Source organism: Hyperolius riggenbachi, chromosome 3 (assembly GCF_040937935.1).
Source record: "Hyperolius riggenbachi isolate aHypRig1 chromosome 3, aHypRig1.pri, whole genome shotgun sequence".
In the NCBI taxonomy this organism is placed as follows: domain Eukaryota; kingdom Metazoa; phylum Chordata; class Amphibia; order Anura; family Hyperoliidae; genus Hyperolius; species Hyperolius riggenbachi.
The window spans coordinates 204,559,944-204,584,578 of NC_090648.1; the positions used below are offsets into that span (position 1 = coordinate 204,559,944).

Sequence of the window (24,635 nt, forward strand, 5' to 3'; positions counted from 1 at the left end):
ATACCTTGGGGTGTCTTCTTTCTAAAATGGGGTCATTTGTGGGGTTCCTATACTGCCCTGGCATTTTAGGGGCCCTAAACCGTGAGGAGCAGTCTTGAAATCAAATGTCTCAAAATGGCCTGTAAAATCCTAAAGGTACTCATAGGACATTGAGCCCCTTAGCGCACCTAGGCTGCAAAAAAAGTGTCACACATGTGGTATCACCGTACTCAGGAGAAGTAGTATAATGTTTTTTGTGGTGTATTTTTACATATACCCATGCTGGGTGGGAGAAATATCTCTGTAAATTACAATTTTTTGATTTTTTTACACACAATTGTCCATTTACAGAAATATTTCTCCCACTCAGCATGGGTATGTGTAAAAATACACCCCAAAACACATTATACTACTTCTCTTGAGTATGGCGATACCACATGTGTGACACTTTTTTGCAGCCTAGGTGTGCTAAGGGGCCCAAAGTCCAATGAGTACCTTTAGGATTTCACAGGTCATTTTGAAGCATTTGGTTTCTAGACTACTCCTCACGCTTTAGGGCCCCTAAAATGCCAGGGCAGTATTGGAACCCGACAAGTGACCCCATTTTAGAAAGAAGACACCCCAAGGTATTCCATTAGGAGTATGGTGAGTTCATAGAAGATTTTATTTTTTGTCACAAGTTAGCGGAAATTGATTTTTATTGTTTTCTTTCACAAAGTGTCATTTTCCACTAACTTGTGACAAAAAATAAAATCTTCTATGAACTCACCATACAACTAACAGAATACCTTTGGGTGTCTTCTTTCTAAAATGGGGTCACTTGTGGGGTTCCTATACTGCCCTGAGGAGTAGTCTAGAAATCAAATGCCTCAAAATGACCTGTGAAATCCTAAAGGTACTCATTGGACTTTGGGCCCCTTAGCACACCTAGGCTGCAAAAAAGTGTCACACATGTGGTATCGCCGTACTCAGGAGAAGTAGTATAATGTGTTTTGGGGTGTATTTTTACACATACCCATGCTGGGTGGGAGAAATATCTCTGTAAATAGACAATTGTGTGTAAAAAAAAACAAAAAATTGTCATTTACAGAGATATTTCTCCCACCCAGCATGGGTATGTGTAAAAATACACTCCAAAACACATTATACTACTTCTCCTGAGTACGGCGATACCACATGTGTGGCACTTTTTTGCAGCTTAGGTGCGCTAAGGGGCCCAACGTTCTATTCACAGGTCATTTTGAGGCATTTGGTTTCTAGACTACTAACGGTTTAGGGCCCCTAAAATGCTAGGGCAGTATAGGAACCCCACAAGTGACCCCATTTTAGAAAGAAGACACCCTAAGGTATTCTGTTAGGAGTATGGTGTGTTCATAGAGGGAAGAACAGATGTAAACAATGCACTTTGGTGGTGATATGATGGTGGGTCTGTTCAGATGACCGCAAGAGGCAGGTTAGGGTCTGATCGGATGGGTGGCAGTAAAGGTGGTAACAGGGTATGATTGATGGGTGATTGACAGGTGATTGACAGGTGATTGACAGGTGATTAACAGGGGAGAATAGATGTATACAGTACACGGGGGGGGGGGGGGGGGGGAGGGTCTGGGGTGGATCTGAGGGTAGGGGGGTGATCAGGAGCCCCCAGGGGGCAGTTAGGGACCTAATCTATAAAATAGCACTGACAGATAGTGACAGGGAGTGATTGATGGGTAGTTAGGGGGTGATTAGAGGGAAGAGCTAGTGTAAACAATGCACTTTGGTGGTGATCTGACGGTGGGTCTGCGGGCGGTCTGATGGTGTGAGGGTGATCTGATGCCCGCAAGAGGCAGGTTAGAGTCTGAATGGATGGGTGGCAGTGACAGGTGGCGATAGGGGGTGATTGATGGGTGATCAGTGATTGATTAGAAGGGAGAACACATGTAAATATTGCACTGGGGAGGTAAGAAGGGGTGGTCTGAGGGCAATCTGAGGGTAAGGGCGGGTGTTTAGGTGCCCGCAGGGGGCAGTTTAGGGTCTGATCTGATGGGTAGCAGTGACAGGTGGTGATTGATGGGTGATTGATGGGTGATTGACAGGTGATCAGTGGGTGATTATAGGGGAGGATAGATGTATACAGTACACAGGGGGGGGGGGGTCTGAGGAGGATCTAAGGGGTGGGGGGGTGATCAGGAGCCCCCAGGGGGCAGATTAGGACCTGATCAAAAAAATAGCGTTGACAGATAGTGACAGGGGGTGATTGATGGGTGATTAGGGGGGTGATTGGGTGCAAACAGGGGTCTGGGGGGTGTTCAGGGGGGGGGTCTGAGGGGTGCTGTGGGCGATCAGGGGGCAGGGGGGCAGATCAGTGTGTTTGGGTGCAGACATGGAGGGCTGCAGCCTGCCCTGGTGGTCCCTCGATCACTGGGACCACCAGGGCAGGAGGCAGCCTGTATAATACACTTTGTATACATTACAAAGTGTATTATACACTTTGCATGCAGTGATTGAGGGGTTAACATCCCGCCGGCGCTTACTAACAGCGGGCGGGATGATGTTGCGGGTGGGCGGAGCTTGTTGCCAGGGGCAGCGCGTGTCACCAGTGACGCGATCGCTGGCTGGACACGCCTTAAGGACTCGCCGCCGATGTGCGTATTGCGGTCCTTTCGGCTATGGGTGGTCGGCAAGTGGTTAAAAGGAAATAAATATGGCAGCCTCCATATCGCTCTCACTTCAGTTGCCCTTTAATCGCTAATCAAATGGGACTTGAATCTCTGAATAGCATCATTGTTTTCTGAGAACACCTGACAGTCATGAAACTGCTAACTGACCGTATTAAGACATGTTCCGCTGCTGCGGCAGCTCAGCCTGAAGAATCTGTAGTAAGTACTAGTCACGGGCTGGAGAAGGGGATAAAAGACTCTGCAGGCCACTATGGCTGACTTTTAGAAGAGAAGGCAGAAGGTATTGGAACAAACACTTGTCACTGACCAGTATGGTCTCCCTTTGACAATAATAAATTACAGGTACAAAAAAATTACAAATGCCATTTTACTTGAATCCTACAATTTGTAATCATGTGCTCAAAGTTCAGCAAGTCAATGCACTTCAGAAGCAATGAGCGATGGTTTTCCTGCACATTAACCTGCTATGTATGGTATATTACAATTGATAATCATGTGCTGCTCTTTTCGCTTAAGGTATTACAAAAGCAAGAATCAATGTGAAAAGTGTAATTCTCACTGTGAGATGTGTGCTGGACCCGGCCAGGATTCCTGCCTACAATGCCCACCAAACACGTTCCAGGTGGAGGGCACCACCCATTGTGTCAGTCAGTGCCCTGAGAGGTTTTACTTGCATGTGAACAAATGTAAGAAGTGCCATCCAAGCTGCAGAACCTGTAATGGTAAGATATCAATACATCTAACATTTTTAACTGTAGGACAGGTTGCTAAAACATTTTTGGTTAACTATAATGTAGTAATTCACATCAGGGTCGGTTCTCTCATGAAGCAAGGTGAAACATTTGCATCAGGTGAAGAGATTACAGGGGCAGCATGCTTGTACTGTGTTTACACTAACAGCATGCCGTCAGAGTAGGAGAAGCAAGAGCAGAGCAAGGTAAAGAGGTCATCATTGAGGAAAAGCAGCTTGTTGTGCTGTGTGAGGAGTCTGACAGTGAGTGAGGAGGGGGAGGCAGGAGAGCAGCAGCAGTGTTTCATTTGTACTTGCACAGCAAAGGTAGGAGGTGGCACTGCTGTCCTGACTGAGGAGGAATGCAGTGGCTGAGGGTGAGCAGTTTGTTTGTCACAGACTCACAGCCAGCCAGTGTGCTATTGTGTTGAGCTGCAGCATGTCCTGTGAGAACATTAAATGAAGCAGAGTAAATTGTCAGGTGCTGTGCGATCATTCCAAATCTGGGGGTAGGGGGCGCATCCTCATAAGTTTTCCTCAGGCAGCAAAAAGTCTAGAACCAGCCCTGATTCACATTTATGTAGTAATGATTATAATCAAATTTAAAATAATACTAATATATTTTCTGCTTTTCTACTGCCATTTTACCTAAGGCAATATACACTGGCTGCACATACAGTGCGCCCCCAACTCTTTTATAGGGATACACAACAAAAATTGGACTAGGTCCCTTTTTTTGTTGCCAGCTAAGTATTTTTTTAAGGAATACTTCTCCTCTTACCTAAACTGTATCCACTAGTTTAGTCTAGGCTTTGCTTAGTCCTGTATAAAACAGTTTTGTTATGTTTTTAAATTGTTTTGATTTATTAAGGAGCCAGCTTTTGTTGCAGAGCTTTAGAAAATCAAGCTTGAGTGGGGCTGTATGTAAATACCTCAGCCTCCATTATGGTAGGCACTATCTTGTGGACATCATTACCTAGTCAGTAGACAGGTTTGTTATGCTAGGCCTAGGAACACACAATGCGTTTTTTCAGTCGATTTTCCGTTTGATCGATTTTTGAATTGTCCTTCTGCTCAATTTCTCGCTTGATTCTCTTATCTTTTCTTATCAATTTCCATTCACTTCTATGATAAATCGACCAGAAAAAACATCAAAAAGAATATTGGACATGGCGGAAATTATCTATCGAACCATCTAACACAAAATTGTATGGTTTGTTCCTAGCATTAGTGTGTATGGGCCTTGGGTCTAAAAAAATAGCAGCAAGCTTCTTTTCCCTCTGATCATGAAGTAGTTAATTTTCCTTCTGTTTACTTATGCAAATCATGGTCTCTGCCATGGTCTCATCCACTATAGCTGTGAGCTGATGAGCCTGGAATGCAGTTAAAGGTGGACATAAACTTATAAGGTGGCCATACATTAGAACGATTATAGGTAGATATGACCAAGAGACAAATTTATCTCTAATCAAATCTGATTAGAGATACATTTGTCTCTAGTCGAATCTGCCCATACACTACAGGACGATTCCCGTCCGATTTCAGCATGAAATCATCAGGGAATCGGCTGAGCCGCCGCGTCCACCCCGCCACTGCCCCCAAAATGTATAAATGTATGTAGTGTAGTACATTTATACATTACCTGTCCTGTAGCAGCTTCCGCACAGTGTCCGTCCATCTGGCCGGTTAACAGCCGCATACACACTAGCGGCGCATTGCATCTGACGTCAGACACTATGCGCCGCCGGCGTGTATGCGGAACCCGGCGAAATGCATGGAAACCGCGTGGAGGCTGACACCGGACAGGTAATGTATAAATGCGCTACACTACATACATTTATACATTGCGGCGGCATTGGCGGGGGTTTCGTCGTCTCGTCGCTCGTTTGCAATGCGGCCGCCACACCACCACGCACCGGACCAACCAACTTCGGCCCGACATCTTCCGGCATGCGCGATCGACCGTGCGGCCAATTTCTGTCCCAAAATTGGTTGCTTTGTCGGTCGGGCATGCACTTGGCAGCACCAATTTTCATCCAATTCGATTATAATAATCGAATTGGATGGTTGATTGGTTGGTCGGCTGGTGTATGGCTCCCTTTAGATGGTTACCAGATTCGACCATCAGATAGATCCCTCTTTAAGATCATTATGTGATATAAAAGTTCATGTGTACAGGTCCTTCTTTCTTTTATTCATATATCTGTTAAACAAAGTATGTTTTATGTATACAGTGTCTTGTTTTTATACATCTAATATGTCTGTGACATATGTTTAATTTTTGAAAAAATTGGAAAAAAAAATTATTGAAACACAGATAGATCCCTCTGTGATAGATATAAGTGTGGTGTATAGTGTTACCATATAGCACCAGCCTGCATAGTTATATGCACAGGGTGCTTACTGTCACATTGCCTTACAGTTTTCAGTTGATTTTTGCACTGTTGCATAACATTGATAGATGCATATGTATATTGAAGCAGGGGTGGTTTTTTTGTGTGGTTCCAAGCAGCACATTAATTGTGGCCCTATCCCCCTCCCCATCCCTGTCAGACGCCTTTTCTCCAATAATAACAGGTAGCCAAAGGTCCCCCCCCCCTCCGTATGGGTAGCCACCCCCAGTATAGGTGGCCAAGGTGTCTCCCCAGTATGGATAGCCACACCCAGTATAGGTAGCCAATGGTGCCCCCCCTCCCTGTATAGGAATTGGTTTCTGCTTCCTGCTGCCTCCCCATCTCAAGCCACTCACAGGACTGCAGATCTGTGGTGGCCCAAACTGAGGAGAGCAGAACACAGTAAGTGCGGCACACTTCAAATGCAGGAAGTGAGCAATGACTTCAATTCCACAATCGCAGTGTGCTCCACGTATGTGTGTGAGTGTCAGGGAGGCAGCAGTGGCCATACAAGTCACAGACAGGGATGCCCTGCTGTGGTTGAGGTCCCAAGTAGCAGCTTGGTTCACCTGGGCCAAGCAATGCCCCCTGTATTAAAGTGGTATTTCACATTACTGTACACCTCCAGCATGTACGACCATCTGCACCGTGTGGTTACTTACTGTTATACTACCTCATAACGTACTGTTGATGTTGCCATGCTACATATCATTGATTACCAAAGATGCATACATACAGTGGCTTGCAAAAGTATTCGGCCCCCTTGAAGTTTTTCACATTTTGTCACATTACTGCCACAAACATGAATCAATTTTATTGGAATTCCCCGTGAAAGACCAATACAAAGTGGTGTACATGTGAGAAGTGGATCGAAAATCATACATTCCAAACATTTTTTACAAATCAATAACTGCAAAGTGGGGTGTGCGTAATTATTCAGCCCCCTGAGTCAATACTTTCTAGAACCATCTTTTGCTACAATTACAGCTGCCAGTCTTTTAGGGTATGTCTCTACCAGCTTTGCACATCTAGAGACCAAAAAAACCTTGCCCATTATTTTTTGCAAAACAGCTCCAGCTCAGTCAGATTAGATGGACAGCGTTTGTAAACAGCAGTTTTCAGATCTTGCCACAGATTCTCGATTGGATTTAGATCTGGACTTTGACTGGGCCATTCTAACACATGGATATGTTTGGTTTTAAACCATTCCATTGTTGCCCTGGCTTTATGCTTAGGATCGCTGTCTTGCTGGAAGGTGAACCTCCGCCCCAGTCTCAAGTCTTTTGCAGACTCCAAGAAGTTTTCTTCCAAGATTGTATTTGGCTCCATCCATCTTCCCATCAACTCTGATCAGCTTCCCTGTCCCTGCTGAAGAGAAGCACCCCCAGAGCATGATGCTGCCACCACCATATTTGACAGTGGGGATGGTGTGTTCAGAGTGATGTGCAGTATTAGTTTTCCGCCACACATAGCGCTTTGCATTTTGGCCAAAAAGTTCCATTTTGGTCTCATCTGACCAGAGCACCTTCTTCCACATGTTTGCTGTGTCCCCCACATGGCTTGTGGCAAACTGCAAACGGGACTTCTTATGCTTTTCTGTTAACAATGGCTTTCTTCTCGCCACTCTTCCATAAAGGCCAACTTTGTGCAGTGCACGACTAATAGTTGTCTTATCGACATATTCCCCAACCTGAGCTGTAGATCTCTGCAACTCGTCCAGAGTCACCATGGGCCTCTTGACTGCATTTTTGATCAGCGCTCTCCTTGTTCGGCCTATGAGTTTAGGTGGACGGCCTTGTCTTGGTAGGTTTACAGTTGTGCCATACTCCTTCCATTTCTGAATGATCGCTTGAACAGTGCTCCGTGGGATGTTCAAGGCTTTGGAAATCTTTTTGTAGCCCAAGCCTGCTTTTAATTTCTCAATAACTTTATCCCTGACCTGTCTGGTGTGTTCTTTGGACTTCATGGTGTTGTTGCTCCCAATATTCTCTTAGACAACCTCTGAGGCCGTCACAGAGCAGCTGTATTTGTACTGACATTAGATTACACACAGGTGCACTCTATTTAGTCATTAGCACTCATCAGGCAATGTCTATGGGCAACTGACTGCACTCAGATCAAAGAGGGCTGAATAATTATGCACACCTCACTTTGCAATTATTGATTTGTAAAAGAAAATTGGAATCATGTATGATTTTCGTTCCACTTATGTGTACACCTTTTTGTATTGGTCTTTCACCTGGAATTCCAATAAAATTGATTCATGTTTGTGGCAGTAATGTGACAAAATGTGGAAAACTTCAAGGGGGCCGAATACTTTTGCAAGCCACTGTATATCTCACTAGTGTCTGAGGAAGCTTTCTTAACGTGAATCGGTTGTCAGGCTCTCTTCATCCCCTTGCATTCCCCGATGTCTGTCATACTATGATTAAAGGTACAAATTGCATTTCACAGTGGCTCAACTCTCTGCATTTACCACATTGAATCTGCATTTCCTTGGGAGCTCGTAATTTAATGTACAAGATCCAGTGGTGCCCTGTATTTCCCAGCAGCATCTAGTTGCCAGCCTTTCGCTCTCACTTATTGTGTGCATACATACATTAAAGTGATAAATTGTACCAATGAAAAATAGTGGAGTTGCTTAGAATGTTGGGATAACTAATCCACTGTCAGTTAGCAATCTTCACTCTCATGTTACAGTCTATGCTAAGAGCCTTGTGGAATAACTGTGTTCTATATGATCATGTTTCACATACCGGTAATTACATCTATGCAAAGTGAAATAAGGTTTGCCATTAATTCCTGTAAATTATAGGGCTGAACGGAAGTGATTGCATATTTCTCCGCTATAACAGTGTTTTACTTTAGAGGAAATAGCACTTAGCACAGTTTGCATTTTTGTAAAAAAAAAATCCCCAAATCATACGCTATTGGCAGTGGAGCTGAATGTAAGTATATTTATCCCTAAGGAGGCCTTCATGAGAAATCCTTATTTGAAAATAGCAGTTTTGTTCCCTTTCTTTACCTTACAGCACACATCTGGATACATAAATCTAATCTATTGATAGTAGTCAGTAAAAGAGGGTGTGAACTGGAGGAACACAAAGGGCCCAAACTGTGAATGCTGAAAAAAGACGTATGGTGAAAGTGCAAATGAGATAAACAGAGGAACACCAAGAGCCCCAATAGTGTAGTATGTATTGACAAAGGGGATAATGACAAAGAGTAATAGTTGTTATACTCACAAGCATGGGTCACCAATAGGCAACCACTGTAAAGGCAGGTGGGGAGATTATCCTGACCCCACTCAGGAATAAGAAGTCGCTCTCTGTAGATAGAAGAAAAGGGTCGCAACCCTCCACCCAGGGTGGATACAATATTATATAGGAGAGAACAGAGGCGCCAAAAGGATAAAAGGGATTTTAAATGAGCTTAAAAGCCAAAAATTTGGTAATTAGAGGAGGCAGTGGTGGACTTACCTCCTCCAAGCAGACACAACACGACTGTACATTCAGTCTATTTATTAACAAATAAGGGGTGTGGTTTTCCTCCCCTCCCATTCTTTCCCCCCACCAACACAACCCACCAACATAACATGTCTATGATACAAAATACTGTACCTTTACTGCCAATATACCATATTATGTTGCACATGTTTGTCACTCATTGATCGAAGCTTTAAATGTAGGATGTATCATAGCAGAAACAATATACCCTCTGATCTCTGTCATTTGCAGCTGTAACTCCTTTTTCTATTGCCTGAGGAAGCGGGCACTGACCCGTGAAACGTGTTGCTTTGTTTTATCTATAGTTCGTTAATAAATAGACTGAATGTACAGTCGTGTTGTGTCTGCTTGGAGGAGGTAAGTCCACCACTGCCTCCTCTAATTACCAAATTTTTGGCTTTTAAGCTCATTTAAAACCCCTTTTATCCTTTTGGCGCCTCTGTTCTCTCCTATATATAGTATGGTGAAAGTGGTATAATAATATTGCAAGTACAATTCACATACCTCCAACTACCTCCACCATTGCCGTGACAAAATCTTGTCAGAGGAAATATTTTGGAAAAGGTAGAAGAAGAAGAAGAAGAAGAAAAAAATGATAAAAACACTAAAATGACCATTTTAGACACATCAGTCCAGGGACTGATGTGTACCCTTTTCCCTTGTCAGATATTCTCCCTTTTGTTAAAATGCCAGGAGATGTGTAATTATGGTGCCACACTGCAGACAGGTATCCTTACAGTTCCTGTATATGTGCATACTGATATATACGCATTACTGTTCTGAACAGTAGCAGGGAAAAAAGGGCACCAGCTGAGGGTGGACGAAAAGGGCGCTGCCATAGACTTTAATGCAATTATCGTTAATACAGCGAAAAAAGCAGAAAAAGGGCACCGTGATGAATATCGTTAAGAACGTTAGAACATTATAGTTTTTAAAGGATGTTATCATTTTAGAAGCTTGCGATATTATAGTTTTCGTCATATCATTTTGTTTGTATGTGCAGATTGTACGTTATTAAAGATATCGTTTCTATGTATAAAAGGGTGTTTCTGCAGAGGGAGTGGTTAGGATTAGGCACCACCTGGGGGAGTGGTTAGGGTTAGGCACCTCCCAGGCGGCGGTTAGTTTTAGGCAACACCAGGGGGGGTAGTTAGGGTTAGTTAGCCACTGGGGGGGTTTAGGGTTAGGCATCTCTGGGAGGGTGGTTAGGGTTAGGCACCACCGGAGGGGTTGGTTAGGGTTAGGCACCACCAGGGGAGGGTTCTGTGTGAGAGTAGGGTTAGGTTAAACTCTATATTGTTGAATTACGTAACGATTTTTAACGTTAATATCGTTTTGTTATTATTTCCCGTCTGTTTGTACAACAGTATTTATCATTAACCAAGTTTGACAACGATGTTTATCGTTATCAGATTTCGTTATCCACTGGCCCCATTTCGTTATCCAGCCGGACCCTTTTTTCACTGCGCCCTTTTTTCATGCACGCTTCTGAACTATAGGGACTGTAAAGCTTGTATTTAACCATGCCTCTCTTATTTATGTCAGCTGCAGTGACTAGCGAGCTGCCTACCTTACAAAGGTACAGCAAGCACACGTGTGTTCACGGTAACCGTAAATTCACTGAAACGGCTTAAAATAATTTCCTTCCAGCATATGCCAAAAAAAAATGTGCTATGTAAATCTCCTTTATAAGGAAAACAAAATGCTTATGTTAAGCATAGATCCCGTATGTGACAAGTGACAGGTGTCCTTTACCTGAGGCCTGATATCTAAGGAGAGCTGGCATGTAGACAGGATGTCGAAGCAAAGAGCAGGGTTACAAAGCGATAACAAATTCTGTAACTCAAGAAGCTGACGGTCAAGAAAAAAATAGTCTTAGGTAAGGCAGAAGATATGGCCAGTAGTAGAAAGTCAGATCCTGCAATAGGGAAATCACTAAAACATTTTGCCAGACAAATGAAAAATGGTGGGGTCTAATGAAAGACAAGGAGTCACAGACTAAATGACCCCGCCCCCCAAAGAAAAACAATATTTTCTGTCAGACAATCTTGTACGAAATGAAAACTACAGAATACGCCCCTTCCTTTGGCCAAGCTGTACTCCTTACACTCAGTGGCGTAGCTTAGGAGCTGTGGGCCCCGATGCAAGTTTTACAATGGGCCCCCCCAAGCACTCTATACATAACAACTGATACGCCGCCCCAAAACCTGCCAATGGCAACTACAGTGTCAGAGATGCAAGAAGGGGATGGGGAGCAGTTTGTTAATGATTACCACTATTCAAAGTATCTATAGAAGTGATTATTATGAGCACAGGACCAATAGAGAGATAATACTGTAGTTGAGGGAGGGCCCTATGGGGCCCCTCTGGCCCAAGGGCCCCGATGCGGTCGCTACCGCTGCACCCCCTATTGCTACGCCCCTGCTTACACTTACTAACCTAAAAACACACTGCCTCTTAGGTATACATATTATATACTATCCCACCTCCCTATTACTTAGTTAGTAAGCTCGCAAGGGCAGGGCTCTCTCACTCTTTTTTGTTTTGGAATCTGTTATACATTTTATTAATCATGTTACACTTGTCACTGTGATTACTATTTCTACCAATTCTGTATTTTGTATTCCTGGTGCTGCATTGCCTGCCAATAACATCCACTAGATGGCACACATGTATCCTTAATGACCAGTGTGCTTAGAATAGAAAGGAGAGAGATGCATTGCTAAATAAAGCATTTTTTCTTTGCTTGAAGAGACAGTGAAATATTGTAGTCTTTCTTTTAGGATTTGGGGAGACTGCCAGATAATGTCAAAAAGCACTTGACTTACTATTTGGCATACAACTGTTTTCATGTTATTAGTTTTAGTATTGCTAAAACATTTTAAGTGAGTGCATCAACAAATTAAAAAAGCAAACTGTACCTCAGAAGGTTCTAAAACCCAGGGGGCAACCAACGACAACAAGAGGACCGAGGGGATAAAACTGTGATTTCTGATGGAAGTGCTCAGCTACTAACCCACCTGTGCCACACCTAGACTCTAGCCAGGGGGACTCCACACAAACATGGGGAGAGCATGTGCAGTATTCAACCTGGGATTCAAACACCAGAAAGCAGGAATGCAAACTACTTAGCAACCCATGATCTAAAAATGCTACTGCTGATTTGGAATTGATATTTATACAGTTGCTGATTTCCCATGCACGTCATTAATGTATGCACAATGATATGTAAACACGTGTCAGCAGAGCCGGGACAAGGTCCTCCAGCACCCAAGGCTGAGACACCAAAGTGCGCCCCTCCATCCCTCCCACCCCAGCCATCACATACTGACTGCTATTAGACTAAGAGGCGCCACAGGGCCCACAACCTCCCCAACACTTTAATATCTAGTTATCTGGCTTGCAGTCACTGCCATGTATCCCCTTTTCTTATTTCTTTCTGCTTTAAACACAATTAGGAATGACAGCTGAATGAATTCTGCGCCCCCTCTTACACTGCGCCCTGAGGCTGGAGCCTCTCCAGCCTATGCCTCGGCCCGGCCCTGCGTGTCAGCCTCTAGTGCATGTCCGATTCAAAGGCTAAGCAATATCTATATACAGTAGAATCTCAGTTATCCAGCATCTATGGGGACTGGCATATGCCAGATGTAGTTTCTGGTTGCTTACTGTTAGCTACCTGTTAACTGTTACTGGAGTTACTGTTAAAAATATACCTTAAAGAGTAACTCCACTGAAAATAATGTTATAAAAAAGTGCTTCATTTTTACAATAATTATGTATAAATGATTTAGTCATTGTTTCCCCATTGTAAAATCTTTCCTCACCCTGATTTACATTCTGACATTTACCACATAGTGACATTTTTACTGCTGGCGGGTGATTTCAGTGGAAGGAGATGCTGCTTGTTTTTTTGGCAATTGGACCCAGCTTTAAAAAGCTGTTATTTCCCACAATGCAATGAGGTTCACAGATAGGAAACTGTCAGCCTGACATCCCACTGTGGGAGGGGTTTCACCACAATATCAGCCATACAGAGCCCTCTGATGATCCGTTTGAGAAAAGATTTCTCATGGGAAAGGAGGTATCAGCTACTGATTGAGATGAAGTTCAATTCTTGGTCACGGTTTCTCTTTAACTGATACTGTACTGTACCTCTTACTAAAGCCACTCCATAAACTCTGTAATAAAAAATCAAAACAAATTAAGACAAAGTCAAACTTACCTTAATGAAACACGGCTTTATAATTGTATAAAGTACTAACTTTATACAATTATATAACTAACTAGTAACTTTATGAATCCTGCAAGTTTTTTTTTGTTTTGTTCTGGTTGCTTATAACTGAGTGTCTACTGCAATTCATGTAATTCTATGTAAACAGGACTGATTCAAATGTACATGATGTAGACTGTATTTATTATCAGGTCTGTTATGTGACAAAGTGAAATTCCACAGACCAGATATTACTAGTCTGGGATCAGACACCCATCCAATGAAATTAGAATAGTTTATAAAAGAGAATTGCTGTATTTTTCTTACTTATTATGCTTAGACTGTACAAGGTGATCTTGTATAACAAAAAAAGCATTTGCATTAGTTCTCAGTATGAAATGCTTTGATATTAGGCTTGTGTCAGCAAAGAAATGTATGCTGATGAAATCATAGAACACTATTACTTATTATGATACTGTTAAGATTGTAAAACTGATATGGTTTGATGCTAATCTGCCCATCTGTGCTGCTTACAGATTCTTCAGTTCTAGGTTGCAAGACTTGTGACAGAGGCAGCAGCTTTAAAGGGGGGATCTGTTACCCGCAGTGCGAGGAGCATCGCTATTTCGATGATAATGTAAGTAAAGATATGAAGACAGTTAGGCATGCTGCAACTGCAAGGTTAAACTAATCATGTATCATATAGTTTATCTAAAAATGGATATTTCAAAGTAAATAGTTTTCAACTCTTGTTTCTGCCTGCAGTATCAATTTCTTGTTTTCCTTTTATATTCCCACGTGTTATTTCTTAAGTTTTTTGTATCTGTAGATTACAAATTTATAGCCCTGATTTCCTAAAGGTCATATCCACCACACAATTTTTCCAATTATTTTTCCGACGACCGACGACTTTTTTGAGCGACAAGCGGTTGTTTCCGCAATGTCGAGTTGTGAGTACCATCACAGCGGATCAGATCTTTAAATTCCCTGACGACTCCATGCAAAGTATCGTAATCGCTTAACTTCCCGTTTGCACCCGTGACCCATCATTTGCCATTGTGTACGTCCCGTGACATCACAAGCAGGAAAAGGAAACGCCAAACACTCGTCATCAAGGGGATGTTGCTGGACCCATCGGGTGGTGAGTATTTAGCCTAAGGTTATGCAGTGTTAGGTAACAATGGAGAATTAAGATGAGATGAAATGCCTACCTCCTTGCAAAGAACCCCAGTCCCAAAGATGAAGGACAAAGGACTGTTCCTCACCTCCACTTGCCTTAAAAAGAAGGTAGGGTAAGGAGTAGATACTCTAGCACAGGTTATCTCTGAAGATTTACATTTACTCACCATGGAGGAACTTATGCATAATCATCAGGTAGCACAGTGGCGTAGTGGTTAGCGCTCTTGCCTTGCAGCGATCGGTCCCCGGTTCCCCGGAATCCCAGCCAGGTCAACATCTTTGAGGAGTTAGTATGTTCTCCCCGTGTCTGTGTGGATTTCCTCCGGGCACTCTGGCTTCCTCCCACATCCCAAAAAACATACAGATTATTAATTGCCTTCCCCCTAAATTGGCCCTAGACTATGATACATGCGCTACACAATACATACATAGACATATGACTATGGTAGGGACTAGATTGTGAGCCCCTCTGAGGGACAGTTAGTGACAAGAATATATACTCTGTACAGGGCTGCGTAATATGTCGGCTCTATATTCAGCGGGATGCGAAAGTTTGGGCATCGTTGTTAATTGTCATGATTTCCTGTATAAATCGTTGGTTGTTACAATAAAAATGTCAGTTAAATATATCATATAGGAGACACACACAGTGATATTTGAGAAGTTGAAATGAAGTTTATTGCATTTACAGAAAGTGCGCAATAATTGTTTAAATAAAATTAGGCAGGTGCATAAATTTGTCATTTTATTGATTCCAAAACCTTTTGTAACGGTTGGGTGTCGTAGCTCAGATGTCTGATTATGTGGTGATCTGCAGAATCACCAATAATGCAGACGCTATACCTGATTATGTGTGATCTGCAGAATCACCAATAATACTAGTATAGCAGACAAGGAGCAGAGTGTGTAGTGATTGGTGCAACCGTAACTTTAATAGTACAATGAGACCTCACCAGAGGGGCTGGTGAGGTATAAACAGTACACTGACCGTGCACTAACGTACAACCTCCAGCAAGCTGGAGGAACAATACTGAAGAGGCTGAACACCCGAGGGGCGGGTGAGTCAGACTGTACTGCAACCTGCAAGACACAGTAATACTACAATGACAGGTTACCTAACGAGCAGGTAATTAAGGCTGAACTATGGCCTAGCAGAACTGCTTTACCAGCGGAGCTGGCGTAGTTAACACCTCACCAGTGGCGAGGGCCCACTGATGAATAGAATGGTCAGGCAGGCAAGGTTCGGCAACAGAGAGGTAAGTATCAGTACAGGATCGTGAGACAAGAGAGTAAATCGGCAATCAGGCAGAGGTTCAGCAACAGGAAGGTACGTATCGGTACAGAATCGTGAGACAAGAGAGTAATCGGTAATCAGGCAGAGGTTCAGCAACAGGTAGGCAGATAAGTGAAAGTACAGGATCGGAAAGCAGGATCAGAGTCAGAGAAATCGCTAAGAGTCATACACAGGAGATCAATACAGTAGCAATAACCTAGTCTGGGTGTGAAATCCTTAGCATCAACACCAGGGAACTAGTACGAACAAATAACAATCAGAAGGTAGCAATATCCTAGTCTTGGTGTGAAATCCTTAGCATCAACACCAGGGAACTAGCCTAAGGTCTGAGCGCTAACATGCAAGTATTCACGACAGCAGACAGTGAGACAATGAAGCCCAGAGGCTTATGAAGCAGAGGAGACCTCACTGGCACGCCCCCCTCCCATCAGCCAATGCTGGGCGCGTGGGTCTCCTCTGAAGTCAGCCAACCAGCAGGTCAGCTGACGCCTCTCTTCCTGGCATAAAGGTCCTATCTGTGCGCACGCCCGCGCAAGACAGCGACCCTATGTGCCACAGAAAGCCCCGTCCTCGGCGTCCTCACCGCCGGAGAGACGGGCAGGGACATGAGGACAGCCGCCGCGGCGGCACCGTTCGCCACGGCTGTCACAGTTGTTACACCTTTAGAACTAATTATTGGAACTCAAATTGGCTTGGTAAGCTCAGTGACCCCTGACCTACATACACAGGTGAATCCAATTATAAGAAAAAGTATTTAAGGGGGTCAATTGTAAGTTTCCCTCATCTTGTAAATTCCTCTGAAGAGTAGCAACATGGGGGTCAAAACAACTCTCAAATGACTTGAAGACAAAGATTGTTCCCCATCATGGTTTAGGGGAAGGATACAGAAAGCTGTCTCAGAGATCTCAGCTGTCTGTTTCCACAGTTAGGAACATATTGAGGAAATGGAAGACCACAGGCTCAGTTCAAGTTAAGACTCGAAGTGGCAGACCAAGAAAAATCTTGGATAGACAGAAGCAACGAATGGTGAGAACAGTCAGAGTCAACCCACAGGCCAGCACCAAAGACCTAAAACATCATTTTGCTGCAGATGGAGTCACTGTGCTTCGTTCAACCATTCGGCGCACTTTACAACGAGATGCTGTATGCAGAGGAAGCCTTTTCTCTGCCCACAGCACAAACAGAGCCGATTGAGGTATGCTAAAGCACATTTGGACAAGCCAGCTTCATTTTGGAATAAGGTGCTGTGGACTGCTGAAACTAAAATTGAGTTATTTGGGCATAACAAGGGCCATTATGCAGGGAGGAATAACAACACATAATTTCAAGAAAAACAGCTGCTACCTACAGTAAAATATGGTAGTGGTTCCATCATGCTGTGGGGCGGTGTGGCCAGTGCAGGGACTAGGAGAGAGTCTAATATATATGCTTTACTTGGCCCCACTGACCCCGACCTCAAACTGGCGCGCAAAGCCTGATGCTCACCTCCTCTGCATGACACTCTGTCTTTGTAAACTGGTTCTTTCCCTATTTATGGGAATTTTATTTGCACTGTATGGTTTTTATGCAATATCTGTTTATATGATGTTGTACTATTATATGCCTGTCTATACTCACCTCTAAACATGTGAAAGTATACTTTGGAGCTTAAGGCTCCTGCTTAATATATGCTCTATCTACATGTGAGGATGATATACGTGTTGCAAAATGCTACTTGTTACGCCTTTTATTTGTTTCTGCACATTGCTCTGTATGTTGCAATTTCCATAATAAAATGATTAAAAAAAAAAAAAAGAAAAAAGGAAATAGGGTAATAGAAAAATGGGGAGAATTAGGGTGTTATCTGGAATCCTACCTAATTTAGGTTCTTAATAAGGGAGTTTACAAATTCCACAATAATTCTCTGCTATTGTACTACTATCCCTACTTCCTTTCTAAAGGTGCATATACACCTGTGACTAGTGTTGCCCATCGGGGATTGTGACCAGGGGTGCTCAGGTACCCCTTTTCAAAATCCGAATTGATCCGGATTCGGATACCCAGATATCCGGATCTGAATTGTATATCCGAATCTGAACTTTTTGGTATCCGAATAAACTTGGATTTCCGAACCCAATATCCTGAATATCCGGCCGGATTCGGATATCCGGATACAAAACCGGAAGTTACCTCACAATCAGGGGCGTAACAATAGGCCCTGCAGCGCCTGCGCCCGCGGGGGGGCCCGGCCCCCCCCTGGGGCCCGCTCGGGGCCGTTTTTTGGGGGCTGGAGGGGTGGCAGCATGAGGGGAAAGCCTTGCCCACAGTCGGCGGGGAGAGGGGAAGTTCCCCCCTCTCCCTCACCTCGGGGCTCTCCCCTCTGCGCCCCCCTCCAGCTAGTGAATGTGTGTGGGCAGCGGGCAGCAGCGGCGGCGGGATACATACCTTCTTCCTTGCGTTCCATCGCCGCCTTCTCGCTCTAGCGGCTGACGTCACTTCCGCAAGGAAGAAGGTATGTATCCCGCCGCCGCTGCTGCCCGCTGCCCACACACATTCACTAGCTGGAGGGGGCGCAGAGGGGAGAGCCCCGAGGTGAGGGAGAGGGGGGAACTTCCCCTCTCCCCGCCGACTGTGGGCAAGGCTTTCCCCTCATGCTGCCACCCCTCCAGCCCCCAAAAACCGTCCACGAGCGGGCCCCGGGGGGGGGGGGGGCAGCTCTGAAATTCTGCAGGGGGATTTTCAGGTGTCTGCTGCCCACATTACGATTTTCAGGTGTCTGCTGCCCACATTACGATTTTCAGGTGTCTGCTGCCCATATTATGATTTTCTGGTGTCTGCTGCCCACATTACGATTTTCAGGTGTCTGCTGCCCATATTATGATTTTCTGGTGTCTGCTGCCCACATTACGATTTTCAGGTGTCTGCTGCCCACATTGCGATTTTCTGGTGTCTGCTGCCCACATTACGATTTTCTGGTGTATGCTGCCCACATTAGGATTTTCTGGTGACTGCTGCCCACATTGCGATTTTCTGGTGACTGTTGCCCACATTGCGATTTTCTGGTGACTGCTGCCCACATTGCGATTTTCTGGTGACTGCTGCCCACATAAGGATTTTCTGGTGACTGCTGCCCACATTACGATTTTCAGGTGTCTGCTGCCCACATTGCGATTTTCTGGTGTCTGCTGTCCACATTACGATTTTCTGGTGTATGCTGCCCACATTAGGATTTTCTGGTGACTGCTGCCCACATTGCGATTTTCTGGTGACTGTTGCCCACATTGCGATTTTCTGGTGACTGCTGCCCACATTGCGATTTTCTGGTGACTGCTGCCCACATAAGGATTTTCTGGTGACTGCTGCCCACATTAGGATTTTCTGGTGTGTGCTGCCCACATTATGATATTCTGGTGACTGACTGCTGCCCACATTAGGATTTTCTGGTGACTGCTGCCCACATTACGATATTCTGGTGACTGCTGCCCACATTAGGATTTTCTGGTGACTGATGCCCACATTGCGATTTTCTGGTGACTGCTGCCCACATGGCGATTTTCTGGTGACTGCTGCCCACATGGCGATTTTCTGGTGACTGCTGCCCACATTGCGATTTTCTGGTGAACTCTGCTCACATTACGATTTTCTGTCCCACATTACGATATTCTGGTGAACGCTGCCCACATTACGATTGTCTGGTGAATGCTGTCCACGTTACAATTTTCTGGTGACTGCTGCTCACGTTACGATTTTCTGGTGACTGGTGCCCACATTACGATTTTCTGGTGAACTCTGCCCACATTATGATTTTCTGGTGAACTCTGCCCACATTATGATTTTCTGGTGAACGCTGCCCACATTACGATTGTCTGGTGAATGCTGTCCACGTTATAATTTTCTGGTGACTGGTGCCCACATTACGATTTTCTGGTGAACTCTGCCCACATTATGATTTTCTAAAGGCCCACATTACGATTTTCTGGTGAACTCTGCCCGCATTACGATTTTCTGGCCCACATTACGATTGTCTGGTAAAATGCTGCCCACTTTACAATTAATTTACAGTGAAACGCTGCCCCATTACGATTATTTGGCACCTATGGGGGGGGGGGGGGGGCCCATCCAAATATTCGCAGGGGGGCCCAGTGATTTCTAGTTACGCCCCTGCTCACAATGGCTTAAAATGCTTCCAAAAGTCTCTTCAAATGGCAAGAACCCCTTTCGGTGGTCTCTCTCTCTCTCTCTCTCTCTCTCTCTCCTCGGATATCTGAACTAACTATCTGCCCAGATTTTGGATTTCAGATGGGAAATCTAAATTTGTCGGATAGTGCTATTCGGATTTTAAAAAATATTCGAATTGCTATTCAAAGATTATCTGGGTAGTTTGGATACCTGAATATTGGATGAGCACCACTGATCTTAACCCAACCTGCTTGGGTGACATTGCTGGGCCAGGCTGTACAGACGCAAAGCCACGTACCTGTAGAGGGGGAGACCGATGAGTTGAGGGCAGCAACACATGCATCTTGTCACCCAGTATCCCTGGAGTGGGAACTGGAGTACCTGGTGTACAAGGGGAAGAAGCACTCACAGAACCGTAGGCTTGACGACAGAGCATGTGACCAGACTGGAACCGTGGCACTTCCACAGGCTGAGTATGGTACTGCAGGGACTCAGCAACCAGGATAGTTGAGCAGCAGGCAATGATTCGGCAACAAACCAGATCCTCAGACAGGCAGGAGTTTGCAGCAGATCGGGTTCTCGTACAGGCAAAGGGTCTGGCAACAAAGTGGGTACTCAAACAGGCAGAGATCAGCAACAGTTCAGGCAGTCTTACAAGGCAGTTATCGGCAACAAATCGAGAAGTCAGGCGGGCCAAGGTCAGAATTCAGAACATCAACCAAACAGTCAGACACTAGGTCATGTCACGTCACGGGAAACCACTAAAACTAGCTGCAATACAATAGCACTGGAGAGTGACACTCTCTCCAGTCTCTCCAGTCCCTTAAATTTACAGGACAACAAGGCTCTTTTCTAAACCTGCAATCTTGAAGGTAAAAAAAGAGATGATAGCAAGTACGGGTAAAAATTGAATAGGAAGTGTTGGAATGCTACTACTTCTACTTAGAGTAGCATTCTGTGTACTTAAATGTGTGCTAATGTAGTGTTTACAAAAGCATCCCGTTCTCAAATTCGTAAAAAAAAAAAAGAAAAAAAAAACCTCTCCTGGTTCTGTTTGAGGCAACATTTACCTTGTTTATACATAGTTTGCAAAAGCCTCACCATTACTTTTTTTCCTTTTGCTTCTATGTGTAGACACATTCGGTATAGTCTTAATAAACCTATTTATTATGTATTTATTTTACAAACCACAATTAGGCAGTATCTGCTGCGGTTTACCAAAGTGAAGCTCATGCTTTGCAGAACATATCTCTTAAAACATTTTCATTTTTTTCAATAACACCAGAATATGGAATAGTTCTCTCACTGTTTATATGAATCAATGTCACAGTAATTCCATCACAAAAATATTTTAATTACATGATGTTCTAAATGTACAAATGGGGGACACATCTCCCTCTATATTTCTTTTTACACACTTTATTATTTACAGGAAAAAAACACTGTGTATGATACAAAGATGCACTGAATATCCTCAGCAAAAAATGGTTCATTCTAACAAATAAAAACTTCCTGTTGTCATAACAACCAGCTGTTGGCTATAGCTATAATGTTTACATGACAAAATAGGTAGCTAGGGATTCTAGTTATTGAAAGATACGATGAACTGTGATGATCCTGTAACTAAATACAGTAGAACAGTTATTGGAGGAAACATTTCTCAAATGAAGAAAGTTTTTTTTTCAGGAGCATCACTCTAAAGTACTGGTTATTCCATACTCCAAAAATGTTGATAAAAATATAGCTTGTAAAAAAACCTTTGCATTACAAATTCCATTTAAAATATCATATACATTATTCCCAGTCTCACAAACATGGGTGTCTGCACAAAAGGGCAAAATGGGACAGCAACCCCCCACCGGCCATCAGCCACTCCCCCCCCCCCCCCCGCAGCCATCAGTGCTCCCCCCCCCCCGGCCATCCCTGCTGCCTATCTTGTAAAGGGCAGCTTGCCAGCACCCAGCGTCAGAGGCATAGCTAGGCTTTTCAGCGCCCCTCCCCTCATTTAGATAGCCAGATGTACCCCCTATAATTAGCCAGATGTGCCCCCTTGTTCTTCTGCCAACACTTCTGCACTCCTCTGCAGAGCGAGGGAGAGAAGCAGGGGCATCCAGCGAGCTGCCTCTCACTCACTTGGGGGTGCGGTTGCTATGCTTTGCACCCCCTTACAGTGCTGCATCCGGGGGAATGTGTCCCCCCTTGCTTACCCATAGCTACGCCTCTGCCCAGCGTCAGACCTCCAATCAGGCGGCGACCAGTGAGAGCGGGCACTAGGACCTCGCAGACACCACACTGATATGTGGAAATTATGTCATATGTCCACGGGGGTACCATGCGCCCGCTTCTCACCGGTCGCTGGCAGATCGGAGGTCTGACACTGGCTGCTGGCATGCTGCCTTTTACATGATAGGCAGCGTGGACAGATGGGCGGCGCTGATCTATCTGAGGTCTTCACTACGGTACGTGGGGTGGGGTGCCTGTCACTACCTAAAACTGGAGGGCACCTGTCACTAAACATGGGGGCACCTGTGGCTACCTAAACTGGGGGGTCCCTGTCACCACCTAAACTGGGGGGCACCTGTGTTGGAGGCGCTCACAATCTAATCCCTACCATAGTCCTAGTCTAATGTCCCACCGTTTCCAAGTTCATGTAAATTTGGCTCCACCCGTGACCACACCCACATCGTGGTCCATGGAACACCCATTTTTGGCACTGAACACATTGTTCGCTATGTGAATTTTAGGTCTCTATGGAATGGGCAAGTAATAATATAATGGTTGCCTGTACTGTGACTTATAACAAGACTCCCCTTTTCTCAACATGAAGTGAGGGGTGGGTGGTGAACAGGAGGCCCTGAAGCTCACAGGATATACCTGATAATGCAGCTCCATGCCTAAAGTGGAAAGGCTACCTATTTTTACTGCAGTGAAATGAATTGTGCTTTAAGTTCCATTACCTTAAACTGGGGCATGCATGTAAATAGGGGTCCAATCAGTTCCTGAAGAGGATTCCCATTGATCTGTTAAGGGTTTAATGGGGAGCCCCAGCGGTCTCTATGTAAAAGGGGAAACCCAGATGCCACTATAAGCCCCTACCCCCACCCTCCTTCTGGGCACCAGATGTGGGGATGAGTGAGTTGTCCATGCTTTGGACCAGGGCTTTGGGGGAGGGCTCTCCCATATCATGGACCATGAGGGCTGGTACAGCTCAGGGTATGGAACTCCGCACAGTCCAGGCTCCAAATTCTAGCTATATAAGCCTGAATGGGTGACAAGGAGTTAAAAAGAATCTATCTATAAGTAGAGTTGGGCCGAACCTCCGATTTTAGGTTCGCGAACCGGGTTCGCGAACTTTCGCGGAAGGTTCGGTTCGCGTTAAAGTTCGCGAACCGCAATAGACTTCAATGGGGATGCGAACTTTGAAAAAAAAAAAAAATTATGCTGGCCACAAAAGTGATGGAAAAGATGTTTCAAGGGGTCTAACACCTGGAGGGGGGCATGGCGGAGTGGGATACACGCCAAAAGTCACCGGGAAAAATCTGGATTTGACGCAAAGCAGCGTTTTAAGGGCAGAAATCACATTGAATGCTAAATGACAGGCCTAAAGTGCTTTAAAACATCTTGCATGTGTATACATCAATCAGGGAGTGTAATTAAGGTACTGCTTCACACTGACACACCAAACTCCACTGAACAGAACAGGTATGCAGTGGCGGGTTCACTGAACAGAACAGGTATGCAGTGGCGGGTCCACTGAACAGGTATACAGTGGCGGGTCCACTGAACAGAACAGGTATGCAGTGGCGGGTTCACTAAACAGGTATACAGTGGCGGGTCCACTGAACAGAACAGGTATGCAGTGGTGGGTTCACAGAACAGGTATGCAGTGGCAGGATCAATGAACAGGTATGCAGTGGCAGGATCAATGAACAGGTATGCAGTGGCAGGATCAATGAACAGGTATGCAGTGGCAGGATCAATGAACAGGTATGCAGTGGCAGGATCAATGAACAGGTATGCAGTGGCAGGATCAATGAACAGGTATGCAGTGGCAGGATCAATGAACAGGTATGCAGTGGCAGGATCAATGAACAGGTATGCAGTGGCAGGATCAATGAACAGGTATGCAGTGGCAGGATCAATGAACAGGTATGCAGTGGCAGGATCACTGAACAGGTATGCAGTGGCAGGATCAATGAACAGGTATGCAGTGGCAGGATCAATGAACAGGTATGCAGTGGCAGGATCAATGAACAGGTATGCAGTGGCAGGATCACTGAACAGGTATGCAGTGGCAGGATCAATGAACAGGTATGCAGTGGCAGGATCAATGAACAGGTATGCAGTGGCAGGATCAATGAACAGGTATGCAGTGGCAGGATCAATGAACAGGTATGCAGCCAGGGACAAGTTAAGCCTAACTAATCTTTCCCTATGAGAGACTGCAGCAGCTCGCCCTACTCTAACTAATGCAGGCACACGAGTGGCCACGGCCGCCGCTGCCTGCCTATATAAGGGGGGGTGGG

The 24,635-nt window shown here is 44.7% G+C and overlaps 1 protein-coding gene across 1 annotated transcript in view; it reads left to right on the forward strand.

Annotated features, from left to right (window-relative positions):
* The window catches only part of LOC137563302 (proprotein convertase subtilisin/kexin type 5-like), a 200,730-nt gene that overhangs the window by 107,989 nt on the left and 68,106 nt on the right, over nucleotides 1-24,635 (forward strand). Inside the window, exons 13-14 of the mRNA XM_068275591.1 lie at nucleotides 3,156-3,361; nucleotides 14,015-14,115. Coding sequence (XP_068131692.1) covers nucleotides 3,156-3,361; nucleotides 14,015-14,115 — 307 coding nt within the window. The remainder of the gene's footprint in view (nucleotides 1-3,155; nucleotides 3,362-14,014; nucleotides 14,116-24,635) is intronic.